Below are 16,495 nucleotides of genomic sequence, written 5' to 3' on the forward strand. Positions count from 1 at the left end.
GAAGACATGGCAACCTCATGAGTAAAAAAGATACAAACTGATATATCATTGAGACTAATGATAGCACCATAATCAGTATTATTAGTAAACATCTGCATCTTTAAAAATCTGGAAGACTTTACACCAAAACTATTAACAATGACATGGGTACATTAACAATTCCTAAATGATGAGATTTTTGTTTATTCCTTTTTGTAGCTTCATAACAATTTTAAATTAAATGGCCATTAGTTATCTTATTTTAGGCATCTTAATTAGTATATAGATCATAATCTATATATCTCTGTAGCCTCTCTACCCCCAGCAACACTTTTCCTCCAACACCCCCCCCAAAGTCCTTCCCTTTCTCCAACAGGAAGTGAAGAATAAACATTTGCTAACTAAATTAATGGGTTCTAGAGTTCAATGTCAGTTATGAGTTGTCTCCCTCTCAATTTTCATCTTATTTTTCCTTCCCTTCCCCTATGTTCATGTGTTTCTTAAATTCCACATGTGAGTGAAATCATACAATATTTGTCCCTCTCTGACTGACTTATTTTGCTTAGCATAATAACCTCTAGTTCCACTCACATCATTGCAACTGGCAAGATTACGTTCTTTTGATGGCTGAGTAATATTTTGTTGTGTGTATATATCTTTATCTATTCATCTGTTGATGAACATCTGGGCTCTTTCTATGGTTCAGCTATTGTAGACACTGCTGCTGTAAACACTGGGGTACATGTGCCCCTTCAAGTCACTATGTCTGTGTCCTTTGTATAAACACCTAATAGTGCAATTACTGGGTTGTAGGGTACCTCTATTTTTAACTTTTTAAGGAACCACCACACTGTTTTCCAGAGTGGCTGTACCAGTTTGCATTCCTACCAACAATGTAAGAGGGCTCTCCTTCCTCCACATCTTCATCAGTAACTGTTGTTTCCTAAGTTGTTAATTTTAGCCATCCTGACTGGTGTGAGGTGGTGTCCTACTGTGGTTTTGATTGGTATTTTACTGACACTGAGTGATACTGAGTTTTTCCTATGTCTGGCAACCATCTGTATGTCTTTTTGGAGAAACATCTGTTGAGGGGAGATAGGTGGAAGGGATAACTGGGTGATGGGCATTAAGGAGAGTACTTAATGTAAAAAGCAGTGGGTATTATATGCAACTGATGAACACTGAACTCTACCTCTGAAACTAATAAAATAAATAAATAATAAGCTGATTAATTAATTAGCTAATTAATTAATGGGTTCTAAAAATACTGCTTGGGTCACGTCAAGGTTGCTTGACATTGTACACCTGGAACTAATATGACACTATAAGTTAACTAACTGGAATTAAAATAAAAACTTAAAAAAAAAAAAAAGAGTCTGCTCTTTACCCTAAAACCTAATTCTGACCCACATGTGGACTACCTCTGCCTGTTCACTATCACTGCTCCCATTAGGCAAGCTTTCACATGGAGCTTTATGGAGAAGAAGAAAAAAAAAAAATCTGCCACTAACTCATCTTGACACCTTAGCAAATCACTACATTTCCAGGGTACTTATGTTCACATCTGTAAAATGGAATTTTAAACTACTTTTCCACTCAACAAGGTTGACAAAGTTAAAAGAGAAAATGAAAGTAAAGTACACAGCACAGTACCTGAAAAATAAGTTACTCAAAGAATTGTCATTGTTCCTAACATTATATACTTGATTTCTTCTATTTTTTTTTTCAATTTAATCAAAGTATTAAAGTATGTTTTCAAAGACAGGTTTTTTTAATTTAAGTTCAATTAATTAACATATAATGTATTATCAGTTTCAGAGGTAGAGGTCAGTGATTCATCAGTCTTATATAATACCCTGTGTTCATTACATCCCGTGCCTTCCTTGATGTCCGTCCCGGTTACCCCATCCCTTCACCACCATTCCCCTCCCCTGCAGAAACTCTCAGTTTATTTCCTATGATTATGAATCTCTTATGGTTTGTCTCCCTCTCTGATTTCATCTTGTTTTATTTTTTCCTCCTTCTCCTATGATCCTGTCTTGTTTCTTAAATTCCACATATGAGTAAGATCATGATAATTGTCTTTTTCTGATTGACTTATTTTGCTTTTAATATACTTACTTCATCTAATTTCATCAGTGTGAGTTTTATTATTTTAATTAAGATTTTATTTGTTTATTTGACAGACAGAGATCGCAAGTAGGCAGGCAGAGAGAGAAGAAGGGAAGCAGGCTCCCTGCTGAGCAGAGAGCCTGATGTGGGGCTCAATCCCAGGACCCTGGGATCATGACCTGAGCCGAAGGCAGAGGCTTTAACCCACTGAGCCACCCAGGCGCCCCCAGTGTGAGTTTGTAAATAAAAAACTATTGCAACTATGAGAGCAACAAAACAAGCTATGAATGACTATTAAGTACATGGAAATGCAAATTAAAAACCACACTCCCCCACCCAGAATAGCTAAATTAATGAAGAAAGACATGACTCATGTTGGTGAGGTCAAGAAAGAGCTAGAACTCTCTCATAAGCTGGTTCAAATTAAATGGCATAGCCACTCTGGGAAACTATAAAAACACATTCACCCTAAGACCTAGCAAATTAAAATTCAAAGTATTTACCCAAGAGAAAAAACACATGTTCACTAAAGAACTGTACACAGCATAATCAAATCAGCTTTAGACAATCAAAAAAAAATCAAATGTCTGTTAACAGGAGAACAGATAAACAGTGCCGTAATCATACAATGAAACACTCCTCAACAGTAAAAGCAATGTAGAGGAGTTTGAAAATTATCAAGGTAAATTAAAGCAGACACAAAACAGTACATACTATAAGATTCCATTTATATAACATTGAGAACTGGCAAAACTACGTTAATCTGAGGGAGGCAGGGGAGCCCTAACTTTGAGTGCAAAGAGGCACAACGGCACTTTCTAGGGTGATGGAAATGATTCATAATATGATTAGAGTATCTGTCACATTCTTTTAAATAGATAAAAGTGGATATATTTTATCATATTTAATATCTCAATAAATTTTTAACCAGTAAGATTAAAAAAGCTTTAATTATAGAAAATATTTGATGTTACTAAAAGTTTTATGTTTCAGTTTTTTTATTCTGGCAATAGGCTGCTATTTCTTCACACGGGTACAGTGCTTCAATCTCAGCTGACTGCCAGGTAAAAATTGCCTCTGTCAGTTACATACACATTCGTAGAAACATACCTGGATTTCTGCAGTAATGGCTGCATTTAAGGCTGACTCTAAGCCTCCATCAGCCATCAAGCTGCCCACCAGGAGATCAATCATGAATCGACGACCTGGACTTATGTTAACTTCATTGCCTGAAACTTGAAAGAGAAATCACTTTTGCCATTGCAAGGTAAGCACCAACGCCTCTTCACACCCTCTTATGCACCCAGAACCCATCCCCATCCCTGCTCCTCACCCAAGCCCACCTGCACAGGGCAGGAGAGCAGAGAGTGCCCGGGCCCTCTCCTCAGCAGTGGGCAGAAGCACGGACCACCCGCTCTGCAGCACAGCCTGGGCAGCTGCCTGCACAGTGCTCAGCACGCCTGCACTGCTGGCCAGGGCCACCACGGTCTGTTTCAAGCTGTTGAGGAGGACGCTGCCCAGACCTAAACCAAGGAATTCTGGGTCAACCTGGTGACTAATGGCAGCATGCAACTGAAAGGAGAAAAACAATTAATTTAGAAGCCCTAAAAACAAGTGGATTTCAAAACTTATTAAAGATTAAATAATATCTCAAATTGCATTTTATTTAAATAATAAAGGAAAAGTTCTGATACATGAATTTTTTTAACCAGACTAAAAAATTTTACCCATACTAGCTGAGAAATGATGGTAAGGTATTTTTAAGAGGAACTGTTTAAGCCCAATTTAAATACATATATGGAAGATGTCAAGATCAACAGAGAGGTTATACAGCAATCTCTACCCCACCCCCAACATCTGTACCAAACAGAGGAAGAACTTTTAAAAGATTATACAGCCAAGTTGAAAGTACACAAGGAAACTCCTCAAGGGCCAAACCAGAAGTCAGACACACATAGCAGGAGCTAACAGGTTCTGGGCTCTGAGAGCAGATCAAGATCTTCAGGCATGAAATCTAAACTGCTCACGGCAGCCCACTGAACCATTGAAGATCACTGGTCTATCACCAGTCAGGACTTGAAGGCAACACTACCCACGAAGGCTCTGGGTAAAAAGAGACCCCACAAGAAATCAGAGACCTGGCCTGCCCTGTGAGCAGATGTAAAATCAAATTCATCGCAACCAACTAGATCTAGATATCACAAGTCAAGAACTGAACACCGAATCATCTAGAGTCTGAGAAACACATGACACTTCAGAGACACAAATACAAAACTGTCCTCTAGGGACATCACCATAGCCAAAGGCAAAGAGAGACCTCTAGCAAGACCTCCCCTGAAAGTGCTGTTAAAGTCACAAAGGACAAGCCACACTAGGTCACAAGGGAAAATCAAAGACAAAGCTCTTATACGAGGCAGAACTCATGCCCCTAGAGTAGGCAGCAATACAAACACTGAAATTAATGCAAAAAAAGAGTAAATGTTCTGGGGTACATGGGTGACGCAGTCATTTAAGCATCCAGCTTTTGGCTTTGGCTCAGGTTGTAATCCTGGAGTTGTGGGACTGAGCTCCATGCCAGGCTCTGTATTCAGCATGGAGTCTGCTTGGGAGTCTCTTTGTCCCTCCCCACCCTCTCAAATAAATAAATAAATAAAAGCTTTTAAAAATATAAATAAATAAATGTTCTTAGAGATCAAGGAAGGCACAAAACCTAGAAGATAAGAATGTAAAGAACAAATGAATGCCTTGACAAAACCCAAATATAAATTCTAAAAACGAGAAAAACAGCTACAAAAATAAAAACCTCAAGCAGAACTGTGAAAAGCCTGGGCCCAGGTTCTAGCCCTGAATCTCCATGCAATGGATACCTGACCTGGGCCACATTCCTGAACTTCTCTGTACATCCTCATCTAGCAATACACATCAAGGGTCCTACCTCTCAGATGGTGGCATATCGATTTAATGAATTAATATGTGTAATGCTGTGATCATGCAAGTACTTATTAAATAATGGACAACTCAAAAATATGGAACAATAAGCTAAAGGATTTGGGGACTAAATGAGAGAGCACTGGAGAAAAAACAGAAGGCAGAATGGAAAAACAGAAAGTGAACATTATAAAGAAACAGTACTTGGGAAGATGAGAAAAGTTCAAAACACATGAGGAAGGAGATCTCCAAGGGAAAAGTAGATAAAAAAGAAAGCAATTTCAATGATAAACAGGGAATGTTTTTTAAAAACTTAACAAAAATATGTCATCTCAGATTAAATGAGAATCATAACCTCAAGATATACATACGAAAATAAATCCTCATCTAGACAGAGTATGTTAAAATTATAAAACAAAAAAACATCTAAAAGGCTACCAAAAAGAAAGGCAAATTAGTTACAAAGAAACAATTAAGCCAATGTAACAGTTCTCATCAGCAACAATAAAAATCAGAAGAAAGCACACCTTCAAACTGTTAATAAAATAACAGGTAACCTAGAAAGCTAAGCCCTATTAAATTATCTTAAGAGTATTCAAGCAGAGTTTTCAGATTTTATAACCCACAGACCTTGATGAAGAAACTTACTGCAGGAGGTACCCAGGTGGAAGAAGATGTAAGCCACAATGACAAAACAAATTGGTTAAAATAAATAAATAAAAAGACTATGTAAGTATGGTCTCTTAAAAAATGATTATGATGATAATTAATTGGAGGACAATTTCTTTTCATGTCTTAAATCAGAAGAAATATATCTTGCGTATCACAACTGGGAGCATTTTTCTTTTAGGGACACATACACATCACAAATCAGTGTGTTTTAGATCCAGTGTAACAATAAACTACCTGACAATTTAAATACAGAAGGTGGAAAGGGGAGCATAGGTTTAATGCATCCTATAACCCCTATGTTTTTCAGGAGGAGAAGTACTGGTTAACTTAGCACTTTGTGGAATTAAGAAATATTTTATTTTTTTGTAACTTGATTAATGTCCAGAAATCAAACTGAAAAGCTTAGGAACAATGAAAGGTATTTGAAAAGAAAAAACTGTTTTGGAAACTTTATCAAGAAATAAGAAAATGAAGAATAACCTTACACAATCTAAATTCAAATACACGAGCAATCAAAATAACTCTAAAAATATTAATTAACGTAGTGAATAAAGAATTCTCAAACTAGATGCTTTTTAAGACTCAAGCTTTGTTAAGTGAATATTTAAATTTTAAAATGATACAACTAAAGCATAAGGACCTAGAAAAATGTAACAAAGCAACAGAAAAACATAAGGCACAAGGCAAATATGGGCCAAAAAAAAAATCAAGCTTGCGACATGTACAAGATCTTTCTCCATAGTACTGACCAGACAGCAAGAATGCTACAAATAACAGGAAGCAACAAACAACTGGGTCGATTCATGAAGAGGACCACAATGGGCCTAATAAATGAGCTCCTACAAAAGACTTTTGGGAAAGAGAAGTACTCTCCAAACTTCTGTTGATTTGATTAATGTAACTAAACATAATATTCATCTATGTGCTTTTTAGAAACAAGGCAAAAATGGGGAGAGAGCAGAGGGGGACACGATTGGTTACATAGAAATCCTTGTATTAGAAAGGGAAAAATTACTTTGTTAAAAAAAAAAAACAGTCTCTTGACATTAAGTCATAGATTTTATTACCAAGAAAAATGGGATGACCAAAGATTTCAGCTATAGTTTTATAGAAGGAAGAAAGGAAAGAGGAAGGAAGGAAAATTTTTGTTGCTTTTCTTATTTTGACTTTTAACCTCAACCTTCCCTGTAACAAAGTAGAGGTCCTACTGGAGGGAGCCCAAGCTGACTGTGTTGAACTTTCACACTCCAGAAATTGGCTAGCACATTCAACTGGTCTCTCAATTATCTACTGCCTCACCCAGTTGTTCCTCCACACAGAAGAACAGTAAATTCAAGACTGACTCCACTATGAATGCAAGCTGATTACTGCAGAAATAATACAATCCATACATAGACACTTACCTGCATGCAAAGACTGACTTCCAGAATAAATTTAAGATAACTAGACTGATGTTTTAAACCTCATTTAAATTATACTCCATCATAATCTAAATAACCTAATCTAAGTAATCTAAATACAAATAATTTAAAATTTTCATTAGCAGTTCACTTAACAGGATAAAACCCATTCCCATAAATATACAGAAACATTATTACAAATACCTAAGACACTTACAAAGGGAGGCAGAGGAAAGGAAATCATTAATACCTGAAGTCGTAGAAGATTCAGCGTTGCCACAGCCATGCACTCTTTCTCTTGAGGTGGAGGCCAGTCAGCAGTGCCATCCATCCCTTCACTCACTTGACGCAATAGGAGGTCCAGCTGCTCAAAAGTCATTGAGCAGATGTCTACCACAAATGGGACACGGAGGCCAATGGACCACTCAGAACACGATGACCAAGCAAAACTCTATGTTAGAATCATAAGAAACTAAAATGAATCTACACATTCAGCTCTTAGACTGTCTCACAGGTGAGATTCACTATCATTATTCACAACAGCCAAAAGGTACAACTCATGAGTCTACTGAAGGAGGAATAAATGAACAAAATGTAGGCTATAAATACAATGGAATATTATTAATCCTTTACAAAGAATAAAATCCTGAAACATGCTATAACATGGATCAACCTTGAAAATATGAAATGAAACAAGTTAGACACCAAAGGTCAAATATTATATGATTCCATTTATAAGAGGTATCTTTTTTTTTTTTTTTTAAAGATTTTATTTATTTATTTGAGAGAGAGACAGTGAGAGAGAACATGAGCGAGGAGAAGGTCAGAGAGAGAAGCAGACTCCCCGTGGAGCTGGGAGACCGATGCGGGACTCGATCCCGGGACTCCGGGATCATGACCTGAGCTGAAGGCAGTCGTCCAACCAACTGAGCCACCCAGGCATCCCGGTATCTTTTTTTTTTAAGACTTTATTTATCTTATTTATTTATCAGGAGAGAAGGAAGCAGATTCCCCGCTGAGCAGAGAGCCTGATGCGGGGCTCGATCCCAGGGACCAGGCAGAGGCTTTAACCTACTGAGCCACCCCTATAAGAGGTATCTTGAATAGGCAAATTCACAGAAACAGAAAATAATTTTGAGGCTATGAGGGACCAGGAGGCAGGAGAAATGAAGAGTAATTGTTTAATGGGTACAGAGTTTCTATTTAGGATGATGAAAAATTCTGGAGATGGATAGCAGTGACAGTTATACAATTTCATGAATATACTTAACGCCACTGCACAGTGCAACCATAATTTTTTCATGACCAAAAGCACTGATATTTAAAAAAAACTGACAGAACTGAAAAAAGACATGGAGAAATACATAATTATACTTGAAAATACAAACACTAGCCTCCTAGAAAGAGACAGAAAATCAGCAAGGATGTAGAATAGAATACCATCCATGAACAGAATTTAATTGACATTATAGAAACTTCACCCGACAACAGCAAAACACATCAACAATAAAATACACAATTCTTTTTAAACACACACACCACCTGAACATTAACTTATAAGGGAACATATCCTGAGACATAAAACAAATCTGAACAAATCTAGAAGAACTGAAATCACATAGTCTATTCTCTAACCACCAGAAAATTAAACTAGAAATCAGTAACAGAATAGTAACAGAACAATCTCAAAATACTTTGAAATTAAATGACACAATAATCCATAGATCATAGAGCAATTTTCAAGAGAAATTAGAGAATTTTTGAACTGAACAAAAATGAAAATACATCAAAATAAGGGGCGCCTGGGTGGCTCAGTGGGTTAAAGCCTCTGCCTTCGGCTCAGGTCATGATCCCAGGGTCCTGGGATCGAGCCCCGCATCGGGCTCTCTGCTCCGCGGGGAGCCTGCTTCCTCCCCTCTCTCTCTGCCTGCCTCTCTGCCTGCTTGTGATCTCTGTCTGTCAAATAAATAAATAAAATCTTTAAAAAAAAAAAAAGAAAAAGAAAATACATCAAAATGTGTGGGTGCAATTAAAGCTTAGAAGGGAATTTATAGCAGCAGCTGCTTAAATATTACAAAAGAAGAAGGTTCTAAAATTAACCTAAGCTGAAGAAACAACAACAAAAAAATAAAATAAAATGAACCCAAAGCAAGCTGAAAAGGGAAAAAAAATAACAAAGACAAGAGAATTAACCAATGAAACAAAAAGCAAAAAACCAAGGGAAAATTAATGAAACTAAAATCTAGTTCTTTAAAAAGATCAATAAAATGGATAAACCTCTAGGTAAAACTGGCAAAGAAAAATAAGAAGAAAAATACCAATACAATGCTACTGCAGACCCCAAAGACTTCAAAAGATTAGTAGATGAATACTAAGGAAAACTTCATACACAAAAATCAAACAACTTAGATGAAATGGAACAACTCTTTGAGTGCCACAAACCAAGAAAACCCACTCAAGAAAAAAAAAATTCTTGGGCGCCTGGGTGGCTCAGTGGATTGAGCCGCTGCCTTCGGTTCAGGTCATGATCTCAGGGTCCTGGGATCGAGTCCCACATCGGGCTCTCTGCTCAGCAGGGAGCCTGCTTCCCTCTCTCTCTCTCTCTGGCTGCCTCTCTGTCTACTTGTGATTTCTCTCTGTCAAATAAATAAATTTAAAAAAAAAAATTCTAAATATTAGCTCTGTCTCTCTTAAGGAAACAATTTTTACTTAAAAATCTCTTGAGAAAGAAATCTCTTGGCTCAGATGGATTCGCAAAAAAACATTTAAAGAAGAAATAACACTAATTCTACACAATCCCTTCTAGAAAATAAGAGAAAGGAACACCTGTTAATATTTTTTATAAGGCCAATTTTACCCAGATAAAAGACAGACATACAGTATAAAACCACACACACACAAAAAATCCACAAACCAATTACCTCTGATGACCATCAGCAGAAAAATCCTCAAAAATGTAATTAGTAAATCAAATAAAACAATATATAAGAAATAACCAAGTGGGGTTATCTCAGTAATGCAAGGTCTGATCAATATTTGAAAAGCAATTAACATATTCTACCATATAAACAGACTAAAGAAGGAAAACTACAAGATCATATCCTTTGAGAAGAAAAAAGCATTGACAAAATTAAGCATCTATTCAGTTTTAGAAAAAACTTTCAAAGAAGGAGGTAAGTGGGGGGTTAGGTGAGCCTGGTGGTGGGTATTAAGGAGGCCACGAATTGCATGGAGCACTGGGTGTGATGCATAAACCATAAATCTTGAAACACTGAAAAAATAAAGTTTTGGTTTTGTTTTTTTAAAGATTTTATTTATTTATTTGACAGAGATCACAAGTAGGCAGAGCAGCAGGCAGAAAGAGAGGGGGAAGCAGGCAGGCTCCCTGCTGAGCAGAGAGACTGATGGGCTTGATCCCAGGACTCTGGGATCATGACCTGAGCCAAAGGCAGAGGCTTTAACGCACTGAGCCACCCAGGCGCCCCTGAAAAAATAAAGTTAAAAAAAAATAGAAGTAGGAGTTAAAGGAAACTTTCTTAATCTGATAAAGCATCTACCAAAAAAAAAAAAAAAATCCTACAGCTAACATCCTAGCAAATGGTGAAAGACTAAATGCATTCCCTCTCACCACTCTTCAACATCATACTGACTGCAACTACAGGATATAAGGATAACACACACAAGTCAATGCTATTTCTACATACTAGCAATGAAGGACAGGAAGACAAAATTCCACAAAATACCTAACGACACTATCTACTCAGTACCTGAGCAGGTCCACAGGCAATTCCAACTATGTGTTTGGTATCCAGTCCTGGCAGTGCGGCAGGTTCTGGCTTGGTCACACGCAAAGTGTCAAAGTGCTGGCACTGGTCGTTGCTCCCCCAGCTATGGACCTCACTGTCTTCCGTCAGAGCCAGGCAGTGGGTGGAGCCTGCAGCCACATCAATTACCTTCTTCCCTAGGAGGAAACAATGATGCAATACAGCTTCACACCTGACTTCTGCTGTAGGTCATCCAGGTAAGGAGGTATTTAATGTCAGCTTCTAAAGGATAATTCATTGCTTTAATATTTTGTATAATTCATCTGCTTCATGTATGTTATTAAAACCCAATACATTCTACTAACTACAATTTATTAAGACCTACAGCCTGAATATTAAATAATACTAAAATATGAAAAGGATCTTTTCATACTTTTTTCTCCTTATTCAGATTTTCATTCAGAAAGAGACAACTGTACTTTAATTAATCATTAAATCATATTCTCTTGTCCCAAGGTATAATCACGCAAAGTATATTCTTTTTGCCTCACTGAAACTTTCTATTTTTAGAATACTTTTAGGTTCACAGCAAAACTAAGAAAAAGGCACAGAGATTTCCCATATTCTTCCCACCCCAACACATGCATAGCCTCACCCATGATCAATTATTCAGTTTCTTTTTGGGTTTTTTGCATTTTGGGGTTTTTTTTGTTTTTGGCATGTGAATGTCTACTTGTTCCAAAACCATTTGTTGAAAAAGCTACCTTTGCTTCATTGTATTGCTTTGGCTCCCTTCTCAAAGATCAATTAACTATACTTATGCAGGTCTATTTCTCAGCTATTTTGTTCCAATGATCTATTTGTCTATACTTTAGTCAATGCCACGCCTTTTTTTTAATATAAAGATTTTATTTATTTGACAAATAGACATCACAAGTAGGCAGAGAGGCAGGCAGAGAGAGAGGGGGAAGCAGGCTCCCCACTGAGCAGAGAGTTCGATGCAGGGCTCGATCCCAGGATCCTGGGACCATGACCGGAGCTGAAGGCATGACCACTGAGGTAACCAGGTGACCCAATGCCATGCTTTCTTGATTACTACAGCTTTATATATTTTTTTAAATTTTATTTATTTATTTGACAGAGAGAGAGATCACAAGTAGGCAGAGAGGCAGGCAGAGAGAAAGGGGGAAGAAGGCTCCTGCTGAGCAGAAAGCCCAATGTGGGGCTTGATCCCAGGACCCTGAGATCATGACCCGAGCCGAAGGCAGAGGCTTTAACCCACTGAGCCACCCAGGCTCCCCACTACAGCTTTATATTAAGTCTTGAAGTTGGGTAGTGTCAGTCCTCAACCTGACCTTCTCCTTCAATACTGTGTTAGTTAGCTATTCTAGGTCTTTTGTCTTTCCACATAAAATTTAGAATCAGTTTGTCTTGCATTAAATGTATAGATCAAGATAGAAAGAAGTTAGTGTTCAGTCTTCCTACTCATGAACATAGAATATCTCTCAATTTATTAGTTCTCCTTTGATCTCATTCATCAGTTTTGTAATTTTCCTCATAAAGGTCTTATACTTACTTTGTTAGAATTAAACCTATGTATCTCACTTTTTTAATACTAATGTAAATGGTATTTTGTTTTTATTTCAAAATCCACTTCTTAGTTGCTGGTATATATAGGAACTAAGGTATAAACCAAGTGACTTTGGTACATTAATTAGCTTTGTATCCTGCAAGTCTGCTATAATCATTTATTACTTCCAGGTTTTTTTGTTGATCCTTTCAGATTTTCTACATAAACATTCATGTCATCTGTGAACAAAGATAGTTTTGTTTCTTCCTTCTCTATCTGTATACCTTTAATATCCTTTCGCTGTTTTCTTGCATTAGCTAGAAATTCCAGTATGATTTTGAAAAGAAACAGTGAGATGAGACATCTTCCCCTTGTACTTTATCTTAGTGGGAAAGCTTCAAGTTTCTCACCACTAAGTATGACATTAGCTGTAGGATTTTTATAGATATTCTTTATCAAGTTCATGAAGTTCTCTCCATTCCTAGTTTGCTGAAAGTTTTTATCATGAACAGGTACTGGACTTTACCGAATGCTTTTAGGCAGCTATTAATATGCTCATGTGATTTTTCTTCTTACTCTCTCAATTCCATGGATTACATTAATTAGTTTTTGAATGTCGAACTAGCCAGCATTGCATATGTAAAATAAATTCAATTTGGTCGTGATGTTTAATTCTTTCTATACATTGTTGAATTTAATTTGCTAATATTTTGTTGAAGATTTTTGCATCTATATTCATGAGATATGTTGGTCTGTAATTTTCTTTTCTAGTAATATTTTTGTCTGGCTTTGGTATTAGGGTAATGCTGGCCTTGCAGAATGAATTAAGAAGTATTCCTTTGCTTCTTTCTCTGAAAGATATTAGAGAGAACTGGTATAATTTCTTCCTGAAATTTTTGATAGAATTCAACAATAAACCCATCTGGGCCTCGTGTTTTGGAAAGTTATTAATTATTGACTTAATTTCTTTAAGAGATGTAAGCCTATTCAATTTGTCTATTTCTTCTTATATGAATTTTGGCAAATTGTGTCTTTTAAAAATGGTTCATTTCATCAAAGTTACCAAATTTGCGGGCATAGAGTTGTTCTTAGTATTCCTTTATCACCTCTACAATGTTAACAGGATCTGTAGTAATGTTTTCTCTTTCATTTCTGATATTAGTAATTTGTGCCATGTTTTCCTTTTTTCTTAGCCTAAAGTATACTTTTATATTTATATTTTATATAAAATATATTTTTATATAATATATTATATAATATATATTATATAAAGTATACTTTTATATTTTATATTTTTCTTAGCCTAAAGTATACTTTTAAAAGTATATTAATCTTTTCAAAGAACCAGCTTTTGGTTTCCTTGAACTTCTCTATTGATTTTCTGTTTTCAATTTCACTGATTTCTTCTCTAATTCTCATTATTTCTTTACTTCTTCTTATTTTGGATTCAATTTGCTCTCCGACATCTAGTTACCTAAGGCGGAAACTTAGACTATTGATTTTTTTTTAAACATCTATAACCATACATGATCACAAATTTTTTTTCCGGTGATGAGAGCTTTTAAGATCTGTTCTCTTGGCAACTTTCAAATATACAGTAAGGTGTTAATAGCTACAGTCACCATGCTATATATTGTATCTGCAGGACTTATTTCACAACTGGGAATTTGTACTTTCTGACCACCTTCATCCACTTTACCCACCCCCTGCAATCCCCAACTCTGGCAACCACCAATCTATTCCCAACATCTAAGAGTTTGGTGGGGGTTTGGGGGGAATTTGGTTTTTTTTTTTTTATTTCACATACAAGTAGAATTATACAGTGTTTATCTGTCTCTATCTGACCTATTCATTTAGCATAATGCCCTCAAGGTCCATCCATGTTAACACAAAAGCATTACCTTCTTTTCTATGGCTGAATAATATTCCATCCTATGTATACTACATTTCCTTTATCTACTCATCTATCAATGGGACACTTAGGTTGTTTCCTTCCATATCTTGGTTACTGTGAATAATGCTGCAACAAACATGAGGATGCCAATACCTTTCTGAGTTCACATATTTACATCCTTCAGATAAACACCCAGGAGTGGAATTACAGAATCATCTGGTAGTTCTCTTTTTAATTTTTTGTAAAGCCTCTTACTGTTTTCTACAGTTGCTATACCAATTCACATTCCCATCAACATTGCACAACAGTTTCTTTTTCTCCACATCTTCACCAACACTTTCTTGTCTTTTTGATAATAGCCATTCAAACAGGTTTGAAGTGTTCTCTCACCTGTAGTTTTGATGTGCATTTCTCTGAAGATTAATGATGTTGAGCACCTTTTTCATGTACCTGCTAGCCATCTAGAACTCATCTTTGGAAAAATGTCTACTCAGATCCTCTTTCTAATTTTTTTTTTTTTTAAGATTTCATTTATTTATTTGACAGAAATCACAAGCAGACAGAGAGGCAGGCAGAGAGAGAGAGGGAAGCAGGTTCCCTGCCGAGCAGAGAGCCCGATGCGGGACTCGATCCCAGGACCCCGAGATCATGACCTGAGCCGAAGGCAGCGGCCTAACCCACTGAGCCACCCAGGCGCCCCGTCCTCTTCCTAATTCTTAATAAAATTGGCTATGGGGTAGGTTTTTGTTTTGCCACTGAATTTTAAGAGTCCTTTTTATATTTTGGATGTTAATCCCTTATCAGATATATGATTTATAAATATTTTCTCCCATTCTATATTCTATAGGTTGCTTTTACATTTTGGTGGTTTGTTTTCATTGTTGTTGTTGTTTTGAGACAGGAGGGATGCAGAGAGAGAGGAAGAGAGAGAATCTTAAGCAGGCTCCATGCCTAGTGCAGAGCCCAATGGGGGCTCAATCTCACAACCCTGAGATCATGACCTAAGCCCATATCAAGATTCAAATGCTTAACCAACTGAGCCATCCAGGCTTTACATTTTATTTATGGTTTTCTTTCCTGTACACAAAGATTACTTACTTTAGATTTTTCTTCTTTTCTAACATATGCTTTCAATGTTATAAATTTCCTTCTAAGCACTACTTTCACTGCATCCCACAAATTTTGGTAAGTTGTTCTCATTTTCATTTAGTTCAAAATATTTTAAAATTTCTCTTAAGATTTTGGTTTGACCATGTGTTATTTGGAAGTTTGTTTTTTAATCTCTACATATTTGGGGATTTTCCAACTATCTTTCTGATACAATTTTTAGTTTAATTCCCTTATAGTCTGAAACCAGACATTGTTTGATCTCTCTTCTTTTAAATATGTTAGCATGTGCTTTATAGCCCAGGTTGTGGGCTATCTTCACTAACAAAGCTTTCTAAAACAAAATCTTTTTCTCCGCAGTAAAATGATACAAGTATATTTTTTCCTATTTAAATAGTATTAAAGCATTGTATTTTTGCTTAAAAGTAAATCTAACATTACCAACACAAGGGATGTTTTCAAAAATGTCAACATCAAAAGTAATTCAGCTACAAAATTCTACCAGAGTAAGGAGAACAATTTTATCTTGAACTTATCATACGCTGACATAAGTGATGACCAAAATGACTGTACCATCAATCATTTAAATGCTTTCATATTAACATATTTCATCTCTGTATCTAATAAGTGTAGCTGAGGAAGATTTCCTTTACTAAGTGAAAAAAATTTATAAACAAGAAGGCTAACAAAATTCAAACACAGCTCCATAACATACAACCAACTGTATTACCCTACATCTTATCTCAGAAACTTAGAAAATAACAAATACTATAATATCTTCTTGGTATTAATATGTTTTAAAGATTTTACGATTTTTTTTTTTAGAGAGAGGGAGAAAGCACATGCATGTGCAAGCAGGGAGAGGCAGAGAGAGGAAGAGAGGGAATCTCAAGCAAACTCCTTGTCAAGCACAGAGCCCAATGGGGGGGCTCCAATCTCATGACCCTGAGATCATGACCTGAACCAAAACCAAGAGTCAGACACTTAACTAACCCAGGTACCTCAAGGTATTAATATGTTTTAAAATAATGATGATGGTAAAAGAAACAAGCAAGTCCCATGTAAAAGC

At 36.3% G+C, this 16,495-nt stretch overlaps 1 protein-coding gene across 5 annotated transcripts in view; it reads right to left on the reverse strand.

Moving 5' to 3' along the window:
- HERC2 (HECT and RLD domain containing E3 ubiquitin protein ligase 2) overlaps window positions 1-16,495 on the reverse strand; it is a 239,496-nt gene that overhangs the window by 142,166 nt on the left and 80,835 nt on the right. For 4 of the 5 annotated variants that reach the window (XM_059371738.1, XM_059371741.1, XM_059371739.1 and 1 more), the window contains exons 16-19: window positions 10,859-11,052; window positions 7,342-7,542; window positions 3,435-3,663; window positions 3,202-3,326 (exon numbers count right to left, since the gene is read on the reverse strand). In XM_059371738.1, coding sequence (XP_059227721.1) covers window positions 3,202-3,326; window positions 3,435-3,663; window positions 7,342-7,542; window positions 10,859-11,052 — 749 coding nt within the window. The remainder of the gene's footprint in view (window positions 1-3,201; window positions 3,327-3,434; window positions 3,664-7,341; window positions 7,543-10,858; window positions 11,053-16,495) is intronic. The other variant, XM_059371740.1, reaches the window with a different exon arrangement.

This window comes from Mustela nigripes, chromosome 13, assembly GCF_022355385.1.
Source record: "Mustela nigripes isolate SB6536 chromosome 13, MUSNIG.SB6536, whole genome shotgun sequence".
Taxonomy (NCBI): Eukaryota; Metazoa; Chordata; class Mammalia; order Carnivora; family Mustelidae; genus Mustela; species Mustela nigripes.